General features: G+C 37.8%; 1 protein-coding gene across 1 annotated transcript in view; it reads left to right on the top strand.

The window, feature by feature from the left end:
- Window positions 1-1,179: 1,179 nt before the first annotated feature.
- The window catches only part of NDFIP2 (Nedd4 family interacting protein 2), a 39,438-nt gene continuing 17,259 nt past the window's right edge, over window positions 1,180-23,358 (top strand). The window contains exons 1-4 of the mRNA XM_019528501.1: window positions 1,180-1,357; window positions 2,492-2,619; window positions 6,984-7,043; window positions 12,879-12,966. Of these exons, the coding sequence (XP_019384046.1) occupies window positions 1,180-1,357; window positions 2,492-2,619; window positions 6,984-7,043; window positions 12,879-12,966 (454 nt within the window). The remainder of the gene's footprint in view (window positions 1,358-2,491; window positions 2,620-6,983; window positions 7,044-12,878; window positions 12,967-23,358) is intronic.

Here is a 23,358-nt window from a genome sequence, read left to right as displayed (position 1 = left end):
AATTTTTTGCTGCAAATCTTGCGTCATAAGTATACAAATAAAATAGGATGTGTAACTACCTTGAATTGCTATAACAAAAGACAATTGGGTAGATATTTTGCTAAAAGTGGATCAATTATGTTCATCTCCATATACATACAATATTTTTTGTTTATGATTTGGGATCTTAAAGAGCTCTTAAGTACATGGCATTTTAATATGCAATAGAAACAGTTTTAAGAATAAAAAAAAATCCTTGTTGCATAGTCAAGGAGATCTTAAAAATACTGTTGAGTTGTACTGGATACCTAATAGATTCTTTTAAAGCAGTCATGCTCAACCTCTGGGCCATGAGACCATTTCATGGGTCTCCCTATGGGTCCAAAAATGTGGTGGTAGGGGAGCAGTGGAAGTGTTAATTGCAGCTTCCCTTGTGCTGAATTTCTGGACTTGTGAGAAACCTTATGGGCTAGGTGATGCAACCCTGCATGCTAGATCATGTCAGCATCTAGTGGTGTCAGCATCCAGGGTCGCTCTGTGGCCAGATTTAGTGCATAGGATCAGGCTGGTGCATAGGTCAGGCCACCTAGTCTCTGGCGAGCACACTAGATTTTACCTACACATGAAATCTGTCCCATGGACTAACCCACAGGGCCAGAAGGTTGATCATCACACTTCTAAAGTGATTGCTTAAAAGTTGCTGTTAAAGGCTATACTTGGGGTTCCTTGTGTTTTATTCAGTCTTGTTAGTTTATTAGTTTGGTGACTTATTTTTATTTAGCATATGCTATACATGGGGCCTGTCTAAATGGGTAAATTACTGTCTTTAGGACTTGTTGGTGTGGCTTTAGAATGCCAGAATGAACTCTACCAGTTCTCACCCGTTTATCCTCTTGCCCACTGCCTAATTTGGGTTCTTTAGTTACTGTTGATGACTTAAATCAGAAAGAGGGGAAAAGAAGAGTTGATTAGCAGCAACCCCCAGGTTCTGGAGCCTTGCCAGTGCAGCAGCTCTGGCATATGGTTAGAGGTGGGTAATCTGGCCCCGCAGGATGAAATCAGTTGGATGCCCCTACTATACATTATTCCAATAAACTTAAAAAAAATAAGTGCCGAATTCATTGCTGATTTGTGGTAATGTCTGAAAGGTTTATGTAGGTATTTGCTTTTACTTCATTGAATTATCTGAAAGCATATTGTATGTGTGTGTTTTATTTTAAGCTTCACAATGAAGATGATCCTTCGGAGTCCTCGACTGTTGAGCAACCGTCTACTTCTACAGAGACTGCACAGACTTCTCAAACAGCAGCTTCATCTGAAGCAGATACTTCTCCTCCACCTTATTCTAGTATAGCTGTAGAAGCGGCTGCAACCCCAGGTATTTTTCCTCTGCTACAAACAGCGTACATAATTTTTAGGTGCCTTTAGAGAAGTGTATATATGCTGTACAGGTACATACCACCTACAGAAAAACTTTTGAGAAGTTTCCCAGCACCACAATAGAATTATTGGCCAAAACCAGAGAAGAGGGAGAGTGAAACTTGCCCTGGCATAGGTTGTGATACTTGTCTGACTTGGGGGAGACTCAAGTTCAGGCTCCCACCTTGTCTGATTTAGACCAGGAACTTAAAAACTAGGGTGTTCCATTACCAGGGGGCTCTAGAGCCAGTCTCTCTCTGCTCTGGTTAGTATTTAATTATATATGAATGAAGACAGTCTCCTATTCATGTCTGTTGTGGCCCTGATCCAAATAGAAGACTATTATGCATTGATGTCTTCCTGTACAGAACATTGTAAAATAGGCTTCTTTACTGGGAACTTCTATCACCCCAGAACTCTCTTCCAGGCTAAGTGAAAGTGGAGAGGAAAGTCAAGTGTTGGACTGCACAGACTAAAACTTGTGTATTCTACCACATAAGTCTATTGGTTCTAAAAAGAAAATTGGCCATATTGAAAGAAATGTTGAAAGAATCTGTTTTACATAGTTCTACTGAACCTTGTAACAGGATTCCACAGTTGATGAACCGTTATGCTCTGCATAGCCCTCTATTTAGTTTTTAATATCCAGAACTTGAAACTTTTCTTTGGTTGCTGTTTTGTATTCCTGATCCTCTTTCAGCTCAAAAAATGTATATGCAAGTGGAACATTTGCTGTGATGTGTTGACTGAATGTAAATCTTTGTTCTAAAAGTCTTTACTGTTTTTCAGTATCCAGGTCAAGCTGTATTGCCTTGAGCTGAAGCTGATAGTAACTTGAAATTGTGACTTGTGCTTGTTTGTAATAAAAAAGAGTAACATCTCAAACCTTTTCATGAAGTCTGCAGACACTGGTAGTTCATGTTTTTATAGCACAAAGACTAAAATTAATGACTCCACAATTTAAATGTTACCGGTCCTGTTTGTGAATGATCCTTTTAAGATTGCTGTAGTACTTGGCCCTTGTTGATATCTTTCCAAGATAACCAAACCATGACACTCACTGCTTCCACTTTTATTTCTTTCTCTTTAGCAGAAACACAAAATGAATTTTACCCTGTACCACCTCCATATAGTGTAGCTACCTCTCTTCCTACTTACGATGAAGCAGAGAAAGCTAAAGCTGCAGCAATGGCAGCTGCAGCAGCTGAAGCAGCCCAAAGAGTAAGTGAAATATTTGTTTAAATATCTTTTGGGAAATCTATAATTAAGGTTGATTTAATAGTGTACAGTACTTTAAGATAGTCTCAAATAATTTAGGTGCACATTTTAACTTTTTAAATTATTTTTGTAATCTCAGTTTCCTAAGTATCTTTTAGAATGAATTAATTTCAATTAGATATGTGGAAAGTACAATAGAAAAATACCATTTTTTTTAAAGTAAAGCTCTGTTTTCTAATACGTTTCAAATGTCACATTTTCTGCTTGGTTTGACAATATTTCCAGTCCTTTGCCTCTTTTTAGCTAGAGAATCGTAAATTATCTATTCCACTTCCTACACTTAGGCTGATCTTTGAATGGTTACATCTTAAGTGCAGGAACTGAAATGTTGGGGTTTTTTTGTAGAAAGGAGGGGGAAAGGTGACAACAGAAATAGTGGCTGCAAAATGACATATTTTAGATTTTTTAGAAGGTATAAGGTTAATGTCTCAATTTTTTGTTCTGTAGAACTTCAACTAAGTTAGGCACTTCATCTATCTAAATTAGCGATTTAAACATCTTTCCCTTTTGAGTGTGAGTCTAATTGTCCAGTGTTTTGTCTTATTTCTGACATAGTGAATATATACTATTAAATTCTGCTAGAGTGCTCAGAAACAGTGTCTCTCACTTGGCAATTGGAACCTGAAATGGCAATATCACTGATTCCTGCTTCAAGCACCAACAGTGTGTTTTTGTTTTTTCTCCTAGGTCCTCGGAGGTAGGATTACTGCTGTTTTATATTGTGGGAGATATTAGTTGGCATGTAGTCTGTATCACAATAACTCAGTTCTTTTGCTAAGAATCACTGAGACCATGGTTATATGCAGGTGCTGGTAAGATACATTTAGAATCCTGACCATCTGATTGCACTCGCTCATCGTGCAGACTAGCTAGTTTTCAATGTGAGATTTATTGACTAATTTCTCCTGCAGTCCTGTGCCCACTGTCAGTTATGGGAACAAAATTATACACAAGTGTTGAGGCCCTGAGAGATTTTTTTTAGGGCTTCACGGTTTTACAGTTATGAGGGTACATCTGAAGAATAGTTGTACAAATTCAGGATATTTCAGATGTTACTAATAGACTTTAAGGGGTTTATTATTATTATTATTATTGTAGGGGGAACTGGTAGCACTGAAAAACCTAGCTCAGTAGTGATTTCCTTTCTTCTTTTTTTTTTTTTTAAGAAGCTAAAAATCTCTGAAAATTCCCTTACTGTTTAGTGAGCTTGAACTTCACAACTCTTAAAACTGATTAAGAACAGGAGAGATTATACGGTGTCCCATCTGAATTTTCCTTATGATGACTGCTGCCAGATGTTTTGGGTGGTGGTTGGGACTGAGCACTAGAATGGAAAACAAAAATCAGTTTCTTTTGTGCTTTTGGGATGGAAACAGGATGTCTGACGTCTCACGTGCCACCATAAGCATTTTTATGGTGGCACAAATGCTGTGCAAATAGACATTGATACCCTTTGTTGCACCACATGAAAGGAAAATCAACGGTGCAACAAAAGGTGGTGATAGACTCTGCCATTTTATTGCTGCAGATATCTATTACCTCTGTGGTGGACATATACAGGCACCCTGAGCTTGAGGTCAAGTCCCTGGAATTTCTGCCCCCATTTCTTGCTTACAGAGAGGCACCCTGAAGAATCTTGGGGTATTTGTAGTTCAGTAGGGAAGTTTGGGTTCCCTGCTAAGCCAGATCTGGGGCATGGTTCTGACTAAGAGAAAGCACGTCTTTCAGGGAGGAGGTCTGGCTGGGAAGGGAAAAGCAAGGATTTTTCTTAGCCAGACCCATCCCCCAGTGATTACCAGGGACAGGTCTGCCTGAGCAGGGGAAGTGGGGAAACCACATCACCCCTTGTCTCGCATCACGAAGGGTGGGAGAAGGGATAACTTAACGTTTTGCCCAGTGAAGCGGATCATAGTGCTGCAATACCTTGTGGCATTGCTGATCTGTTTCATATGGTGACATTTATTTCTAGCCTTGATGCTTTTCTCCCCACTTCTGGCATCTGATCAGCATGAAGGAGAGCTGTTTGATTTAAATGGAGATGGGAGAAGCAGATCAGTGGGGAGAGGAAAAAGCAAATGGAGACAAGGAGTCTGAGACTGCATCTTGTGGGAATGGAGACAAACTGGAACAGTTCGGACAAAGAGTGCTAGCTCTCTGTCCCAGGCAATGAAGGTTAGGATTGAGAGGCTGAGATTTGGGGGCAGGGGAGAAAAGGAGTGAGGGAGTGGTTTTTGGGGATCTGGAAAAGAAGCCCAATAGACCAGGCTGGGTCTAGGATGAGAAGCCTGTGGAGCTGATGTTGAGAGTGAGGCAAGGAGAATGCAACCAGGGCAAGCAACTTAGGGGCAGTGAGAGAGAAGTGGGACATGTTAACACGTGATGGGGCACAAAATAAGTTTGGAATAAAATAATCAGAAGCTTGTAGCTGCTAGAGGACAATCCCCTTCAGAGCCTTGAACAGTTAGAAGACTCTTGTCTCATCATTCCTCAGGTGTCAGCAAAGAATCTGAAATTCATTGGGACCATGATACCCTTAAGTGCTTGTACATGTAGTAGATGACAACCTACTAGTACTATCATTTACTTCATCTCAGGTGTTTGTACAGTGTATCTAAATGTTCCAGTTCTTCTGATGGTCCATGTGGGCATCAAAAATGGATCATGTTCTAATTTTGTTTCAGTTTTCTTCCCTAAGAATGTACATTATTTTCAGACAGCAGTATCCAGATTGCATGGTCAAGCATTCAAAAGTTAGTAAGCTCCCAAAAATGTAGTTGGCAGTGCAATATTAATTCAACCCCCTTTATATTTTATTTGCGCCATCACAAAGCATATTTTCCATAGGACCCTTGCTTCATCCAGACCACAGGATGGATATGTTCTAGGAATGAGTTAAGGTTATGTAGTAAGAGATGTCTGTACACCCCAGCTCCATTGCTTTCATTACTTGAAGGTCTGTAGCAGATAAGTCTGGGGATTACGTTGCATGAAGAAAAAGAAGGGTCTCATGCTTGAAATAGTTGTATTTTGCTGCGGAGAATGGAATCCTGCCTTTGCCTTTCCCAAAGACTTAGGATGTAAGATTAAGCAAATTGATAAAACTAAACTTTTCACAGATAGCTCTTAATTCCTCTCCACTTTCTGGATGACCAGTCTGAGACCCTGACTGCTCCTAAAATCAGTGGGAGTTGTACTGAACATGGCATACAAAGTTTTCAGAGTATTTGGCATCTGAAATAGAAATGGAAAGGAAATTTATCTCCCTCAGTTTTACATCCCTAAAATCTGATGAAATAGGCTGTGTCCTGCAAAAGCTTGCCTCTCTGAACCAGTTAGTTTCTAAGGCACCACCCTACCTTGCTTTTCATCTGTAAAATGGGAATAATTCTACCCACTTCCTGCATAGAAGTGGTAAGAACAAAATGCATTACTGTATTTGAAGCATTCATACTAAATTTACTTGTGGGCATTTCTATGGTGATCATAACAGTTGTCTTCACAGCAGTACTTGAATAATAGAATCAGAAAAATAGGGTAGGAAGGGACCACAGGAGATCTGTTCCAACCCCCTCCTCAAAGCAGGGCCATCCCCATCTAGATTGCCATATCCAAAGCTTTGTCTCTCCTAGTCTTAAAAAACCTCTAAGCATGGAGATTCCACAACCTCTCTGGGTAACTTGCTCCAGTGCTTTACTACCCTCCTAGCAAGAGGTTTTTTTCCTAATAATTTGTGCAGTGAACAAGGGATAGAGCCACACATTGAACAATGAGAAAGCAATATATTGCTCCTTATGTAGTGATCCCCACTCATCCAGCATACTGAATCAGACAGGATTTATGCAAAATAATTGGGTAATCAGCAATTCAAGATGGCATCGTAATGCACATGTGCATAGGGGAGAATTAAGCCTGCATGGGTAAACACAATTCCTTTCCTAACTTCTGAGTGCTTGACTTTTCAACAATAAAACAATTCTTTTAGTACAGGCTTTGTATGTAATAGTATACTGAATAATTTATTTCCTTTTCATCCCTCTGCCCCCCAGCCCCTTCTCACCAGTGTCTCTGGCTGTATCAGTATACCTGAAAGATTTTCACTGCACTTAGTCTTTAGTGGTAGAAGCATTATATATCCTATTTTTCAATATGCATTTTTTCCATTTCAAATTAAGTGACTTTTTAAAGGGTTACGTGGAAACAAAATATTGAAGATAATTTAAATGACTTGTTTTTTGTGTAATACAAGGCTTTTGCATAACAGTCGTCTTTAGTTCTTTGTCTTATGTTTTTCTATTTTACATGCTTAGCACGGCCAATTTAGGGAGTCTAGGAGTCTGTTTGATGAAATATTCCTCAGTCCACCAGAGGTATGGTACAGTTCTATCTAGTTTTAGATCTTTTTGTGAACTTTTCTTCTGCCAAGTAATCACTTACGATGATTCCCAGTGTCCTTTGTGGAATTATCTTTGCATCATTGAAATCTCAGAGTTGTTGTAAAAGGTATGCTATTTGATCACTGATTTGTAATGTTTATATCTTCAGTTCTTTTTTCAGGAAATTATAGTTTCTGTCAAAAAATATTCTGCAAGCTACCTGAATTGCATAGATCCATAGTACATATTTACCAGTGACTGCTTTCTCAGGCTGAGTATTCACATTCAAATAACCTGGGAGACTTCTCCCAGGTGTGTTCTCCTGGTAGAAAAACTTAGCCAGAGTTATAACTACAGGCATTCAAATGCTGAAGGCCCTGAAAAGCAGAGACCTTGTGATGCTGACACTGTACACATTGCAGCAATGCTCTACAGGCACCCTTAGTCTGTCTAGTGACAGATGGCAGCAGTGTATGGGCAGCCCTGATTGGCTGACCCAAACTGCGCATTGTCAGCTTGTTTCCCTGCAGCACAATGGGAGGACTGTGAAGGGGGCCTGCTCTGCTTGCTGCTGGAGCAGCAGTGTCCAGTGAGCGACATAGTGTCTCCGTGGCGGTGGAGGGTTGGGGGGGGAGGGGGAGTAAAAGATGGTGGAGGAATATTTTCTCTTGTGAGAGAAGCCATAGCATGTACAGATATTTGCTCTCCTAGGAGTGATTTAACCCTGGTTGTTCCCAGGTTATTTTTCTCCTGGAATGGCCATTTGTACTCTAGGAGTAAAAGCCAGGAATCTGTACACTCATGGCTTCTCCTGCGAGACCAGTGACTTTCCCAGGAGAAACGGAATGTTTGTACAGTGCTTTAATGCAACACCTTGTTTTCCAGGTAGGCTCTGCATGTCTAGTTTTGGTTTGGAGAAACTTATAAATTCCTGAAATACAATGTTTGGAACAGAGCTAATGACACAACCTTAATTATAGCGGTAGTCACAACTGCCACTGTAATTAAAGCTTTGTTTATTATTTGGTGCCTTGCAGTTTACAAAATAAACTGTTGTTTTTTGTGATACGTACCTAGGCTGTTAATGCATTTTGTTGTTAAATATTTTCTGAACATAGAAACAAAAGTAGTTTTATACTTAAAAATAGATTACAAGGTCTGCAATTACTACAACCTATGTTGTAGGTGATTCTTTTCTTACAGCATTAGCCATAGTGTGAAGTATGCAGTAAAAGGGGCAAAGTTGGTTAGGTTTTTCATTTAGAGAGAGAACTTGTGAAAGAAAGACGTGTCTTTATTTTTTTAATTTAATGCTATTCAACATTGTACACTGTAGCTATTTTCACTTACTTAAAAGACTCATCCTTAGAAAAACAGTACTAAACTATCTATTTCTGTTGAAAGGTAGCTGCATTCAGTTCTGGACTTCAGAGTTCCATAAAACCCTGGGAAAACAAATAAATTCAGAATGCCCCTTACCTGCTTCTCCTTCCCTAGCAAAGCAAAGCAAAACAAAACTCATTACTGCAAGGGGTGGAGGTAGTTTATTTTGAGGAAAAGAAATTTTTAAAACAAAACCAAGATAGTGGTCTGTAACAATGATTTTGAACTGTAGTGAGGACATGTTCGGTGGACTGATGGATCTCTACGATCTCTAAGTTTGTAATGATTATAAAACCAAATGCTACTAAGTATGTCTTGCAATCTGATTCTGGAAAATTTAGATTGCACATGATTAAAGATTAGTTTTAAAGAGCTCAATTTAATTATTTTTAAGATTATCAGAATTCAGTATGCAAATATTGTAACACTAAGTATAAACTAGTTTGATATAGCACTCTTCCTTAAGAAGATATCCCAGATTATTATGCAAAATAATATATTATAATTAGTGGAACAAAATAAAATTAATTAGAACATGTCTGTCTGCAGATATCTGCTTTATATTCATATTTGGCCTTTCTAACAACTGTGGGGAGTCACTTATGGAAAGATAGGAAACATATGTTGAACTGTTACTGAATCTCAGCAGAATTTTGCCGTTCTGAAGTTTGCAAATTAAAAACATTAACAAATACTTTTTACAGTTCATAGTGGTTTAATGTGGGTTGCTTATGTGGTTCAGTTGTTACCAGATAACTAGATAATGAGAGAAGTATGTGGTTCTTATCACCTTTTAAAAAACAGCAAAGCAATATTAACCATCAATTTAAAATGAGAAAAATTGTAATACATTTCCTCAAAGTAAACTTTGGCACATTTTAATTTCTGAATTTTTATGTAATCTCTCTTCAAAAACACCATTAATTCATTTTCAAACTACAACAGAAGTTGCACTAAACTTTTTTAGTACTTAGGGGCGCTTATACACATGCAGCGAGGCTGCTCTGACGCACTGTCATAACTTACTTGTGTAATTGAGTCTACTGCAGTGTGATAATAACTGCATTCTAGCCAACTTCAGCATGTTGTGTGTTATCATCCCTGCATTCTAAAATGGTGTTGGGGGTGCTTTAACTAAAACTCACTTGATGAGGTTTAATGTGACCTGCTGCCATTTTTCAGCATCGGGATGCTGACAGACAAGACCCTCCGGGCACTTTAATTTGCCCTCCCCTCCTCCACTTTCCTTGGAGAACACGTTTAAATGTCCTAGGAGTGTAATGTTGCAGACCAACAGCTAAATTTTCCAATTAAGGCACATTTAACATTTGTAGGGTAGTTATGCCCTGCCCAAAGATATTGGAGTTCCTTAATTGGAGTGCTTATTTTTTCCCAGACAAGGTTTTTTGCATGAAACTGATATCTTTTATTAAACCAACTTAAATAGTTACTTTGCGGTTGTCTCTTTGCCTAGCATCATTTTCAAAGCAGTCATTTCTCTATGACCAGCGTTTCTTTTTCCCATGTTTGAAAAATGGCAGAGAGAAACTTGGTGCCTGTGCTAACTCATTCGGCAAGCCTTTTTTTTTTTTATACATTTGGCTGTTTATTACCCTTTTGAAAATATTTTAAGATCTTTTATAGTAGTACAATTCACTCAGGAAAATAGAAAAGTATTGGATTCCTTTATGTTAACTTTACAGTCAAAACACTTAGTAAATTGCTCAGTTTCATATCAAGAGTTATTTAATACATTTTTAAATATGGAGCTTGTCTCTACTTCAAACTTACTTGCTGGGAATGGTACATTTAGATATATGCTGCTTAGTTTGTATGCTACCTACTGAACCAGAAGCAGTGTAACTATTAGGTGAGCATTACTGGGACTCACCATGTCAATTTCCTCATAAGTGTAGCTTAACTAAAACTATTATGGCTAAATAGCAAACACTTTTGAAAAAAGGTGAGAGTTTATATCTTCCAAATCTTACACTCATTTTTACCATCAGGAAGACTTGCAGTGTTTTTCTAGCCACCGCATCATCCTTTTTGTTTGTTTGTACTCTTTTGATATTAATCTGACCAAATGTATACGGACTTTATCTTATTCTCCAAACAGCAATACACATTGTACTGGCAGAGAGAAAAGTATTATCACGTGAGAGTTGTTTGTTTAGTTGTTGAGTCTGAGTCTGTAATACGATCAAGTGACAGTGAAAAGGTCAGTGTTTGGATCACCAAAGTAACATGAGGAATTCTAAAATATGTAGGCATATTTTGCATGTAAACACAGTGTGACATTTACTTATCTTTTGCTTGTTTACAGTTTTGCATTTTTTTCACTGTGACTTCATATATTTTCCCCTAATTTTATCATGCCGCATACAGTTCTTTATGCAAATGAACTATTTGCCCTGTGTTGAATATATCCAGTCTTGTCAATATCTTTGATATTGATGAGGCATCAAAACATTAAAAATAGGATTTTTTTAAAAGTCCTACATCTAAGCATCTCAGGGATTTTTTTTTTTAATATTTTTGTCACGACTGGGGATTTTTGGATTATTATTTTGAAGGAGTTTCATCATTAACTTTGCTCAAGTTAAAGACATTGGATGTCTGTCTGGAGAGGAAGATTATAGTTTAAATTATTTGCACCCTCTGGTGACATTGTTAACAAAGCAATTATTTTGCTCCAATTCCATCTTTTCAGAAGCATGCTAGAGATTGTGAAAGTGCCAACCAAATTCATTTTTGTTGTAGGGTCTTATTTTCCATCACGTGCCAAAATGTATAAAGCCAGGAAAGACTAAATGCAGAATAATTTATTAAAGAATGTGACTCATTTAAGACATTTTGAATTACAACTATGTAAACAAGCAGCCGGTTATGCTGGTGTGTACTGAAGCTCATTCACTGTTTTATTTTAAGTTCTCAAGATCTAGCATTTCAGCCACCATACCTTTTGGTTTTTTTTAACTTGAAGTGTTTTACTTTGTAAGCATAGAGTGACCTAACATAAGTTGTGCCCCTTCCTCCAACCACTGATGGCTATAATTAGGAAACTATTTTAAAAGGTTAATTAAAATGCAATATTAAATCAGTTGCATAAAATGTAAAATACATTGTCTCCTCAATTTGTGTTGATCATATATAACCTGTTCACATAAAGAAATTACTATTTTTGCTTGAATCTAAGACTTCCAGTATGTTCTAGATGTGATCTTCACCTGTATTTAACCATGTTTAAAATGTAAGTGCATTAAGATTATTTAAAAATAGGGCTTGAGCTGTCTGTTGTAGGTGGCTAAACTTTCCTTATATATTTATTTCATTGCCATTGTGTTCAAATGAAATCTAAACACAGTCTAAGTGTTGCCCAGAATAGGCAAACACTGAATTCACAAGTGCTACAGAAATGCTCCAACCCAGTGCTATTAACTAAAATGCTTCCCCTTTGGCCTTGGTCACGTACCTAACATGGTTAAAAATAACAGCAATAATCAGCAGTTTACATACACTGGGTATCCCTATCTTGCAAACAAAGATTGACCTGAAATGACGCTAGCAATTAAGGAAATTGCTTAGAAAAAGTTTCTGCTCTAGACATTCCTGTGTACTAATGTAAGTTGTGATTGTGATGGACAGTTATAAAAAACAGTTTTATTTTAAAATTACTTCAAGGAGAAAGCTTACAAATGTCAATGAATTCTGTGATTTTTTTTTTTTGAAAGGTTGATAATATTTTTAACTTGAATAAAAAAAGAAGAGATTTTTTTCTAATATAGTAAATATTTTAATAGTTTCTTCAATGTTTATTTTTTAGTAACTTAATGATACTAAGGGGGTTGGACTAGATTATCTTTCCAGCCCTATTTCTTTATCATGTTCAGCTGAGAGCAGAGGATTATCTTGTAAGATGAGGTTGAACTGCACAGATAATGAGACAGTGGGTGTTACATATAAATGTTATTTAATTGAATAAATACATTGTAAATACTTACGCTGATCAGATGACTAGGCACATATATGGAACTAAACTTGTCCATTTTAACCCCATTGAAGATAAATTCATCCCTAGTTTAACTACTTTGTTCCCTTTGATTTTTCTAACTGTAGTTCTTCATGTATGAAATAATGATCTGTAGCTCAATTCAGATTTGAATATATCATTTTAAATGTATGTTACTGTTGCATTTGCAGAAGTGTGAATTAAAAATATTACTGGACTTTATCATAGTAAGCAGTAAAGCAAGCAATAAACTTTAATAGGTGTCTAGGTTGCGTTTATCTCTTATACATCCATATCTTGTTTTCTATATAGACCTCTCAAAAATATCCTTCTACCATGATTCAAATACAGAATTAACCATTTTAAACTATAGGCTGTGCATTTATTCTCAGATAAACTTTTTTTACTAAAATTTCAACAACCTATACACCTAGGAAGAAGAGTATCCACCACGGGATGACTTCAGTGATGCAGATCAGCTTAGAGTGGGAAATGATGGCATCTTCATGTTGGCATTTTTCAGTAAGTTATTTTCACATTCCATACCTTTTGAGGTGCTGAGTTAAATATAAAAGTTGAAGATGCAGAACATTAAAAGTATAAAGTAAATGGCATGGACATACAGTAACAAATTATTATTTTTTTATTTGTATACAGATGTAAAACAGTACCTATTGCTCACAAAAAGCAAGTATGTTGCTTTTTTCCCCCTGTAGTCACATCAGAGAATGGTGTTAAAACTAACTTACACCTGTCACAGGTAGCAGGACTGAACAAATCCTTAGTTAAGGCAGACTAGTTCTATATTGTGGACCATGCGTCAAAGTTTTAGCAGAACTGTAAACACTTCAATTAATTAAAAAAGGCTAGATTGCAGAAAGATGATAAATTAGTAGAAAAAAATATTGTGATACATGCATTCTCTCCCAAACAATGCTCTTGGCAGCTTATTGCACTAAATAGCTGTAGGTGGATTTGTTCAGACCTATTTTAATTTTTTCAGGTCAAACTAACCGTAGATATTTAAGATAATCAACTCTTACAATTATATCACTTTTGTGGTAATATACAACACTCTTTTTCCAGACGATTTTTGATTGCTACCAACACCACCTTTAGTATTTACTCACTTACCATATGTGTGTTGTGCACCTTTTATTTTCTAACATATATATTCTATTAAGTGAGTCTTTTATTGTTTTACTATAAATTCTTTCTTGAAAATTGCATCCATTTTCCAATGCTGTTTAAGTTCTGAGAAATTGCCACCTCTTTCCAAGATAAATGTATATTACAGATGCTGTGTTGAAAATCTTTGCTTGAAAAGGTGTCTTTTGCTGATGTCAGTCATCCTTGCATTCCTAGATAATGATTTTGACTCAGAATCCTAGTAAAAGCATATTTTTGTATATATCAGCTTTGCCTGACAAACATGATATCCAGAAATGTTTTGTATCTCCTGCTGCTTGTTTAAATTCCATGCCCCAAACTATTAAATTGAGTATAATAAAGGTTTTTTGTATGTAAATCATTTTTGTAAATGCCAATATAGTCAGTGCTTTACACCATTTTGCTCTCTGGTCTTTTCTAGGCCAGGTACAGGCATTACACTTTTAGCAATATAAGTGATTGGAAACTGATCTATACCTGTAACAGAACAGAAGTTCAGTTTACAGACTGGTTTAAAAATGGCAGAACCCAGTCTACAATTTACCACCCCCCTCTAGCCCCCCCCCCCCAACATGGGGCAAATGCATGTTTTGTTTTGCTACTAATATAAACTATGCTGCTTACAGAAAATAGTATAATTTGGTTCTGTTCCTTCTCGGGCTTTTCAAACATTTGTGCCTAGCCCTAGTGACTTGACCCAAATAGACTTTTAAGTTTGCTACAACATTTGAACTAAAAGATTTGGGTGCCTCAGCTCATGTAGCACAAACTCCATACTTTTAAATGCAGACGTTTATTGAACACCAATCTTCATATACATCATTACATATAATGCAGAATCCTTGCCTGGGTTATTGACTTTGGGGAACCTCTGTATGTAAAACCATGAGTGTCTGCTGTGTGATCTGAAGGGTCTTGTTAGCTTAAAGTCTGTACCAGATATGCATATGTATATAAGTAGATAATGACGCTGGATTGGATTCAGAAAGCAAAAACGTCACCAAAAACCCTGTGCTCAGAAACTTTGTACACAGCTTTGGGTATATAAAATTAAGCACTGCTTTTTATATAAAATAGATTCTGTTTTTCTCTTCAACCAAATTAAGGCGTATCTTTTTAAGGAAGCCAATATTTCTCTCTCTTTTTTCAAAGCTTATATTTATGTCATAAGAGGAGATGCTTACCAGTTGATTACTCTGCCAGTGTATTTCTGTTCAGTTTTATTAACTTGTTAAAGCATGCAAATGCACAACAGGCTTGTTCTCAAAACAAGACAAGGACAAAGCTTTTAATGAAAATATGTGCCTATTGTGTATGTGTATGTTTGCAGTAACTTTGTACATCAGTTAGATAATAGCATACATAGGTAGACATTTAAACACCTAACTGGGCATTTGTTTGCATGAAGTTCAAAACCACAGGTACAGCACTGAAAACTTCTTTGCTTGACAGTTGAAGTAATTTGTTAAAGAACTAAATTGTGGAGCTGGAGATTTTTTTTTCCTCCCAAAACAGACTAGACACATTTTAAATGTATAAATGAGGGCAAGGGGGGTAAGTGTACAAAATCTTGAAAAGTTCCACTAGCAGTTCAGAGGAAGGAAATTTATTTAAGGCAAAGGTGTCAAACATCTGTCCTGCACAGCCATGTCATCTGGCCTCTAGCATTACTTGAGGGACTAGGAATTCAGGGGTGGGGCAAGCAGGGGAGTGAAGTTATCTGCCAAATTATAGGGTTTGGAGCCTACTGAGGACACATTTTGGCAGTGGGACAAGCTACAGCTGTGTTAACTTTTGTGGCTCCCTGATGCTGCTTGCCCTGCTGTTGGAGGTGGCTCTGTATCCAGCCTGTGTGAAGTCCCGTGGTTTGGATCTGGCCCAGGGAGTCAAATGAGTTTAACACTCTGGATTTTAGGCTCTCTGAGTAGCTATATGAAGAATAAAAGGAATTAAGTTAAATGCATAATTTCAAAAGAAGAGTAGAGGGATGGAACTTTATGAGATCCTGGAACAGGGTCCTGAGAATTGGGGCAGTTTTGCTTAGGGCATTTAAAGGAGGTATTACAAAACTGACAGAAAATGTACCCATGGGAAAAATTCTGCCTTGGCAGGGACATGGACATAAAGAAATAAGGTTCTTTGTTTCATTTTTTTTCCTAACTCAGCTTCCAGCATAACATTATTCTAAAGAAACCCAAAGACCCTGAAATCAAGGACTTTATGAGTTTTATAAAAACTCAGTGTGAAATAGTGAGGGAGGATCTGGTAGTTATTTAACTTGTTTTAATCCAGCTGATCATATAATAAAAATATTGTTTTACTGTGAAGCTGTTCTTCACAATTAATAATATATAGCTACCATCTACTGGTAAATATCTAAATTGCAATTTAATTGATGTCTTTCCAGCCATCTAGTGGCCGTCTCTGTTCTTTACCCCTTGTTTCCTCCTCATTCCCCACCCCCACCCACTCACCCCTCTCCCCAATATTCTAAGCACTGACATATTACAGAGATCTGTCTCTATCATGTAACAGCAAATCAGACGTGGAAGTTAAGTTCACAATTTTACAATAAAAATTTCCACCCCATGTTCCAGTGTATACAGTTGTTTTAACAAATGGTTTGTTGGTTGGTGCCATTATTGCATAGTTAAACCTAGGTAGTAATTTCTATAGCTTTTAATCCAAGTTGTAGGAATTTTAAAACAGTCATTTTGGACAGCTACTCTTTTTTTCCTGTATTTTCTAGAGGTCAAATCTAAAAGCTCCTGACACACCTACGTTTTTTGCTGAAATCAAGTTTTCTTTATCTGTTCTTTTCCACAAGTAACAGTGAGCAAAAGAACTTTCCATGCCAGAATCCAGGAATGGTGCATTGCAGGGATATATTTTCAAACCTGTATATATAATACATTTATTGGGAAACATTTGTCACATACAGCTTGTCTGTTTATCTTAAGTATGACTTTTCAGTAATAATCTATTAATATATCTAATGTTCAACATTTGTTTTATGGCCCACATTTTCTATATTTTCTATAACATTCTTATACAACTATTGGCTTTTGGCAGGTGTATTACATTACCAAGCACCCTTACCCCTTCTGTTGCTAATTGTATCCTGCAGTACAATTTATTTTCTTCCCTTTCTAAGACCTGACTAAAACTCTAGTTGAAGTCAATGGAAAAAATGTATTACTGACTCAACTGTTTTGTGTGTATATTCATTTTTTTTTTTCCTGTGTGGATAGAGCTAGCTTTGTCAGACCTCTGGGCTATCTTCTGCTCTTGTGTTTAGAGTAGAAATTGTGTTGCTTTAGTGATAAGGCATGGAGTAAAGGAAAACTCTCAGAATTGTGGGCAGGAACATGTCATAGATAGCTTTTAGTATTAGTCCACCTAGTTTCATAGTTAGTAGGGTCGGAAGGGACCTGAGCAGATAATCAAGTCCAACGCCCTGCCATGGCAGGAAAGAGTACTGGGGTCAAACGACCCCGGCGAAGTGATGGTCTAGCCTTGTCTTAAAGACCCCCAGGGTAGGAGCCAGCACCACTTGAATTGGAAGTTGGTTCCAGATCCTAGCCACCCTGACAGTGAAGTAGCACCTCCTGATGTCTAATCTGAATCTACCCTCTGCTAGCTTGTGACCGATATTTCTAGTCACTCCTGGTAGTGCTCGGGGGAACAGGGACTTCCCCAGTGCCTGCTGGTCCCCTCTGACTCGTTTGTAACAGGCCACTAGACCCCCCTCAGCCTTCTCTTGTGGAGGCTGAAACAGGTTTAGGTCCTGTAGCCTCTCCTCCATAGGGCCTGCCCTGCTGCCCCCTGATCATGCGAGTGGCCCTCCTCTGGACCCTCTCCATGTTGTCCACATCCCTCATGAAGTGCAGCGCCCAGAACTGGACGCAGTACTCCAGCTGCGGCCTGACCAGTGCTGCATAGAGGGGGAGGATCACCTCCTTGGACCTGCTTGAGATGCATCTGTGGATGCATGACAAGGTGCGGTTGGCCTTCCTGACTGCATCCCCACACTGCCGGCCCATGTTCATCTTGGCATCAGTGGTGACTCTGAGATCCTTTTTCTGCCTTTGCACTGATGAGAAGGGAGTTCCCCAACCTGTAGGTATGGTGCTGGTTCTTCCTCCCCAGGTGCAGCACCTTGCACTTGTCAGTGTTGAATCCCATCCTATTCTCATCCGCCCACCCCTGTAACCTGTCCAGATCCAATTGCAGCCTATCCCAACCTTCCAACATACCCACATCCCCCCACATCTTAGTGTCATCAGCAAATTTGAACAGGGTGCTTTTTACCCCCTCGTCCAAGTCACTGATGAAGATGTTAAACAGTGCGGGCTCAAGGACCGAGCCCTGGGGGACCCCACTGCCTACATCCCTCCATGTCAAAAATGACCCATCCACCACCACTCTCTGAGTGTGGCCCTCCAGCCTGTTGGCGACCCATTTGACTACGTAAATTGGCATGTAATTTGCATTAAATTCTGCTGCCACATTTTAGATCAGAAGTTTTTTATTTAAGTTGTATGTTATTCTGGTCAGAAAGAACCAGTTATTTAAAAATGTTGTAGAAATCTGGGCCAAATTTTTTAGATCATAGTGGCTAAAATTAGGCTCTTCAGCTAGGGTGATGTGAAGAGCTCCCATTGACTTAGGTGGAATTTGAGTGCTCCTCAAATTCCTTCCATCTGAAAACTGTGCCACTTCTCTTTAGTTGATGAAATGTAAATCAGAATTCCAGGTTGTGGTCACCCTGGGTTCAAAACTTTGGTTGTTCTTGTTGAAGAACAGAATTGCTGATAATAAACAATCTTATTAATTTTACTTTACGTGTTATTTGTTCTGATACAAAAGGAGAAATTAATAGAAAACATATTCATGTCTCAGTTCTATGAGAATTTGTTCATTATTCTAGGCTTCTAGAAAGCAACAACATACTTTGTTTCATGTAATTCTTCAACTCTTGCACTTTTATAGTAACAAAGTGTGTATTTATGAGAAAAAAGTATGTTTCACTTCAAGATAACATTGCATTTCCCTCTTGATTATTGATTCATTTAATAATTCATGGCAGTTTGAATTTGCCAGATTTTCCAAAGGTGTAATTGTCCACCTTTCAGGATGTACAGGTTGCCAATATCATTTCATAAAATATAGACAAGTTTTTCATGTCAGGTTTTGAGTTTCAGCTGATTTGATCAGAAGCATTTTTTTAGCTCTGTAGTGGTAACTGATTGACACTGTTCAGAGGTTGAAATTAATATTCCTTGATCTTGCCTAACCAAAATTCTTAAGGCTTGTCCAGCTGAAAACTGCTTTTATGGCTTCCGAAACGATAAAAAAGGTTGAGATTCTTTTGGAGATTGGTGTATTCTGAGGCAGTCTTTCACCATTGACAGTAACAATCTAATGCTTTTTGTTGATGCTGAAAACCACTGTCTCCAGGCAGAATCTGATTTGTCTGACCTGATGATACTCAGGTAGTGAACACCCATTACTCCACAACTGCTTCCCAGCTGACAGTTTGTTTATGGACATCAGCTTTCCCCAGCCCCACACCCCACCCCTTAGGCAGGCTACCCTTCTTGAAACTGGTACTTTTATTTTGGTAATTTTGGGAAAGAGGGGAGAAGAGGCAGTCTCCTATCACATCTTACAGCCTTCCTCTGACAGTCTCAGTATTGACTGAGTTGACTGCTACCATACCTAACCAAAAGTAGGGAGGTGCTTCCTTACATTGTAAGGTAGCTTGATTTGGTTTTCTTGGAAAGAAAAGCATTCTGACATTTTTAATAATCCCTCCTATTCTGGGAGGCTCTGTTTTTGAATACATAGCAGTGCTGTATTTTCACATGCTCGTTTCTCCCTGAACAACTCTGAGATTTTCTACAGCAAGGATTTTTCCCATTTTGCCACCGTTGCATTATGGTGGTAAAATGGAGGGGGGAAAAAGGGAAAAATCATTGTGTCCCTTTCCTCTGCTTTTTCTCTCGATGTGATCCTATACCATATTTAGCTTGGGCCTGGCAGTAGATTAATCAGTCATTTCTAGTATAGATATCTGTTAGCATTGCTTTTTGAAAAATACAGGGATATAAATGGCAGTCCTAACATAACTCCTTCTTATCTTTTTGAGACTTTTTTTTTCTTGCTAGAGAGATTTAGTACTGTTCCATGATTTATTGAATGTTGGCTAAGAAGTGAAAAAAAGGTGCATCTGCTGTTCAGTAGGGTGTAAGTAACAATATCTTTTTCTTTTCTATTTCAAAGTCCAAAGATTTTGCAGAGTTTTTTAATTTTATTGAATTATTTACTGATATTCTTTTAAATGGTAGATTAATACATTTTTGTTAAATAGTTGTAGTAAAAAAATGAATTAAGATCAAAAGTTACAGTACACACCTGATTAATATCAGATCCTTAATGCCAGAACAGTATAACAGTATGACTAAACAGTGGTATGTGAACTTGCTAAAGGAAAATCTTAAATGTCAGATCTATAGAAAGGCATCTTTAGTTTCACTTCAGCTGGTAAGTGTTGAGTGAGGCAAAGGTGCATTGTGATTTTTATATCCTCTCTGAACACTGCTTCTCTTGATGCTCTTGGTCAAGGGCTTGAGAGTAAATTAGATGCTAATGAAAAAAACGCTACAAAAATATACTGATTACAAATGTCTAATTTTGAGAGTCTGATTTGAACTATTTTCAGCTTTAAATTGATCCATAAGACCAAAATTCTGTACTTAAGTGTAACTTACACCAGGACATTGCAAGTCAGGGGTTCTCAAACTTTGTGATACAGTGGCCTCTAGTGCTGGATGGCAGCGGTATGGGATGGGGAGCTCACATGCGGCAGCCTCCACTGCCGCCCACCACTCCACGTGCTGCTTCCCTGTGCTGCTGTGCGCACCCCCTGGGCAGTTTATGTCCCCTTTGAAGTTGCTCAAGAACCCCTGTTATAAGTAATAGACTATGAAGCAAACTTTAGATTTCTTTTTCTAATAATTTGATATGGTTTTTCCTCTAAATAATTTGCTAATAGAAGTGAGAATACTCTTAATTTAAGACTAGTACACTGTATTGTACAAATAGCAAACATAAATCTTAAAGGTAATTAATTATAGATATTTAACTCCTTCTCTCGAATTACCCAGTTTGCTCTGTAACTGATTTTTTTAGCCCACAGATAGTGCCATGCAGTTGCCATAGTAGTGAAAGGGAATGACTTTCCCTAATAATATGCAGGAATGTATGCCTTTAAAATTCAAAACAGAACAAAACAAAAAACATACAAGCTTGCACATTATGCTGCAGAAATGTCACTTATTATTTGCGGCTTCTTTTCCCTTCTTCTCTGGTTCCCCTAGTAGTTCTGCTACCAAAGGCTCCACCCTAATTCTGTTGGAGCATAGAACAAGGTTCAAGAACCTGTGATGATAACTTCAATGGTGTTCTGTGGCAGGGGGCTCTCACTTTGGACACTCGGGGCTTTAGTGGAGGGGGAGCTCTGCCTACACTGTCCTGCAGTCAGGTGCCTGGGGCTTTCAGCAGAGGGAGATCTCTGCCCATGCCACTCCACAGTTATTGTGGGCCTTCAGCCTGAGTAGGATCATTGTGGCCCCCTGCTGGAAAATGTTGTTGAACCCTCATCCAGAGGATGGACATCTACAACTTCAGAGGGCATTAAGACATAGTTGTGTCTTGAAATCAACTAATGCTACTCTTTAGTATGTGTTTGGAAAATTTGGTGTATAACTCTAATGCTTTCTAATGGTTTTCTTCTGAGTTATAGGAGGGTACACAGTTCTCCTTGACAGTGGTTACAGCACAAGATCAGAAGCCACATCTTTAATATTTTATCCTTTTTTTATTTTACATGGTTTTTGTTTGTAAATGGCAATTATTTTCCTAAATTGTTGCAAGGATATTAACTATGAAATGTGAGCCTAGAGTGACATTTTTCACAACCTATGGAAACTGACATGTCTTTAATAACTCTGTGACAAACCAGTGTTTTTCATATAAGCATGTTGCTATTTTTATATTTCTTGTTGTTCCAGGAGTATTTACAAGTAATGCAGGAGCCCACAACATATCTTTAGGCTGCTGAAAATACCTCCAGTAGCGGTTACTGCATGGGGCCCTGGCCATGGGCACTTTTCCATCACTTAGATTTGGTAGCATCCTGCTCCTTTTTGTGAGGAGATAAAGAGACTTTACTGTGCAAATATTAAGAACAAATGGTGAAAGTGCTAAGGTGTGCAGCTTTCCCAGAGGCCACACATGAAACACTTGTCAGCAATTTAAAAAACACTATGTCACTGGAGAATTAACCCCCCACATTCCTCATGGGTTTACACATGCAGGACCAGCTGTCCATCTTCTGCCTTGCAGAATGCCTCCTCAGTGGTGCAGTAACAGAATGTGGATCAGGCTTTTGTCCTGGCACTAACCTGTACAGTCTGCCCCCCACACTTCTCAGTGTACGGGTGTGTCTTCATGAAATGTATGTAATCCCAGGTAATGCTGAGCAGATGAGACTATCAGTACTGATCTTAGGGTGCTGTAAAGGTTTGTGTGTGTGTTTATGGGTGAGGATTTATTTGTTTTATAATTGCAGGGATTTACTCAAATGATCATAGTCTGAAAGAATTATTTACATAGTCTTACTGGGCCTCACCTTTTTGGCATACCTGCGTAGAGTTTGGACAGGTTTGTCAGTTGCAAAAGCATGGCAAAAAAAGGGAACAGTAATCTTATGTTGAGACAGAAGTAGGTTAACTTTTAAAGTATTGATTCCTGAAGTTCAGTGCACACTTGAGAGTGTGGCAAGTTGGGAGGGGTTATTAGGAAAAAAAAAAGGAAACTTTGCTTTCTGAATGGGATTTATCAGTTTTCTTACTAACAAACTTTTCTTTTTGAAAAGATATCTGTGGATGCAGTTTTAAATATTCTATTTATGCAATAAAAATACTATTTCTTTTTTAGCTAACCTATTTATTAGTTTTTTGTGACTTGCCTAAAAGTGAACTTTATAGTAGCCACCATTTATTTGGGAGAGACTTGTTCTTTTATGCACATATATAAAATAGATTTTTTTTAAAGGTGAGACAAAGTATTAAACAGTGTTTAGGAAATACGTTGTGAAGTGCCCCCTTTTTTAGGCAAGAGCACTTCACAGTTTGTGAAGTCCCACTTATAGTTTTGGTCTCTCATCTTCAAAATGTAAAGGTTTACCTTTCTAGAAGGAGAGGTTGTAAAAAAATTTTTGATAGGGTTTTACTGGTTGGTTGGTTAATTATTCTGTGTATGACTACTTGTTATGGAATCTTTTACCCATATTTGTTATATGGATTTTATTTTAATGCTTTGGAAAATAGATCAATTCTCTGTGCATTTACCTAGTAGTTCTGATTTTTTCATAGGATTGTTTGAAAAGCATTGGATTGAAAGTTGTTAGGCACTTATTTTTAAACAGCAAAGTTAGCTTAGTTTTTCATTAGCAATGCTTCTTTTTCTCCCTGTCTGTAACCCTCCCTCATGATGGATGCCTCTTTTTTTTTTTCTTTTTCTTTTTTTTCTTCTGTTCTCTCTGATTATAGTATCTCAGTATTTCCAGTATCTCATCCACTCCTAAACTCTAATCTCTCTTTCCCAGTTTTCTTTCTCCCAACTATTTTGGTATTTCTTGTATCACTTCCACTTACTTCCAACAGTTGGAGACTACCT

This window comes from Crocodylus porosus, unplaced genomic scaffold (genome assembly GCF_001723895.1).
Source record: "Crocodylus porosus isolate Cpor-Errol unplaced genomic scaffold, CroPor_comp1, whole genome shotgun sequence".
NCBI lineage: Eukaryota > Metazoa > Chordata > Crocodylia > Crocodylidae > Crocodylus > Crocodylus porosus.
This window is presented reverse-complemented; position numbering and strand designations above follow the sequence as displayed.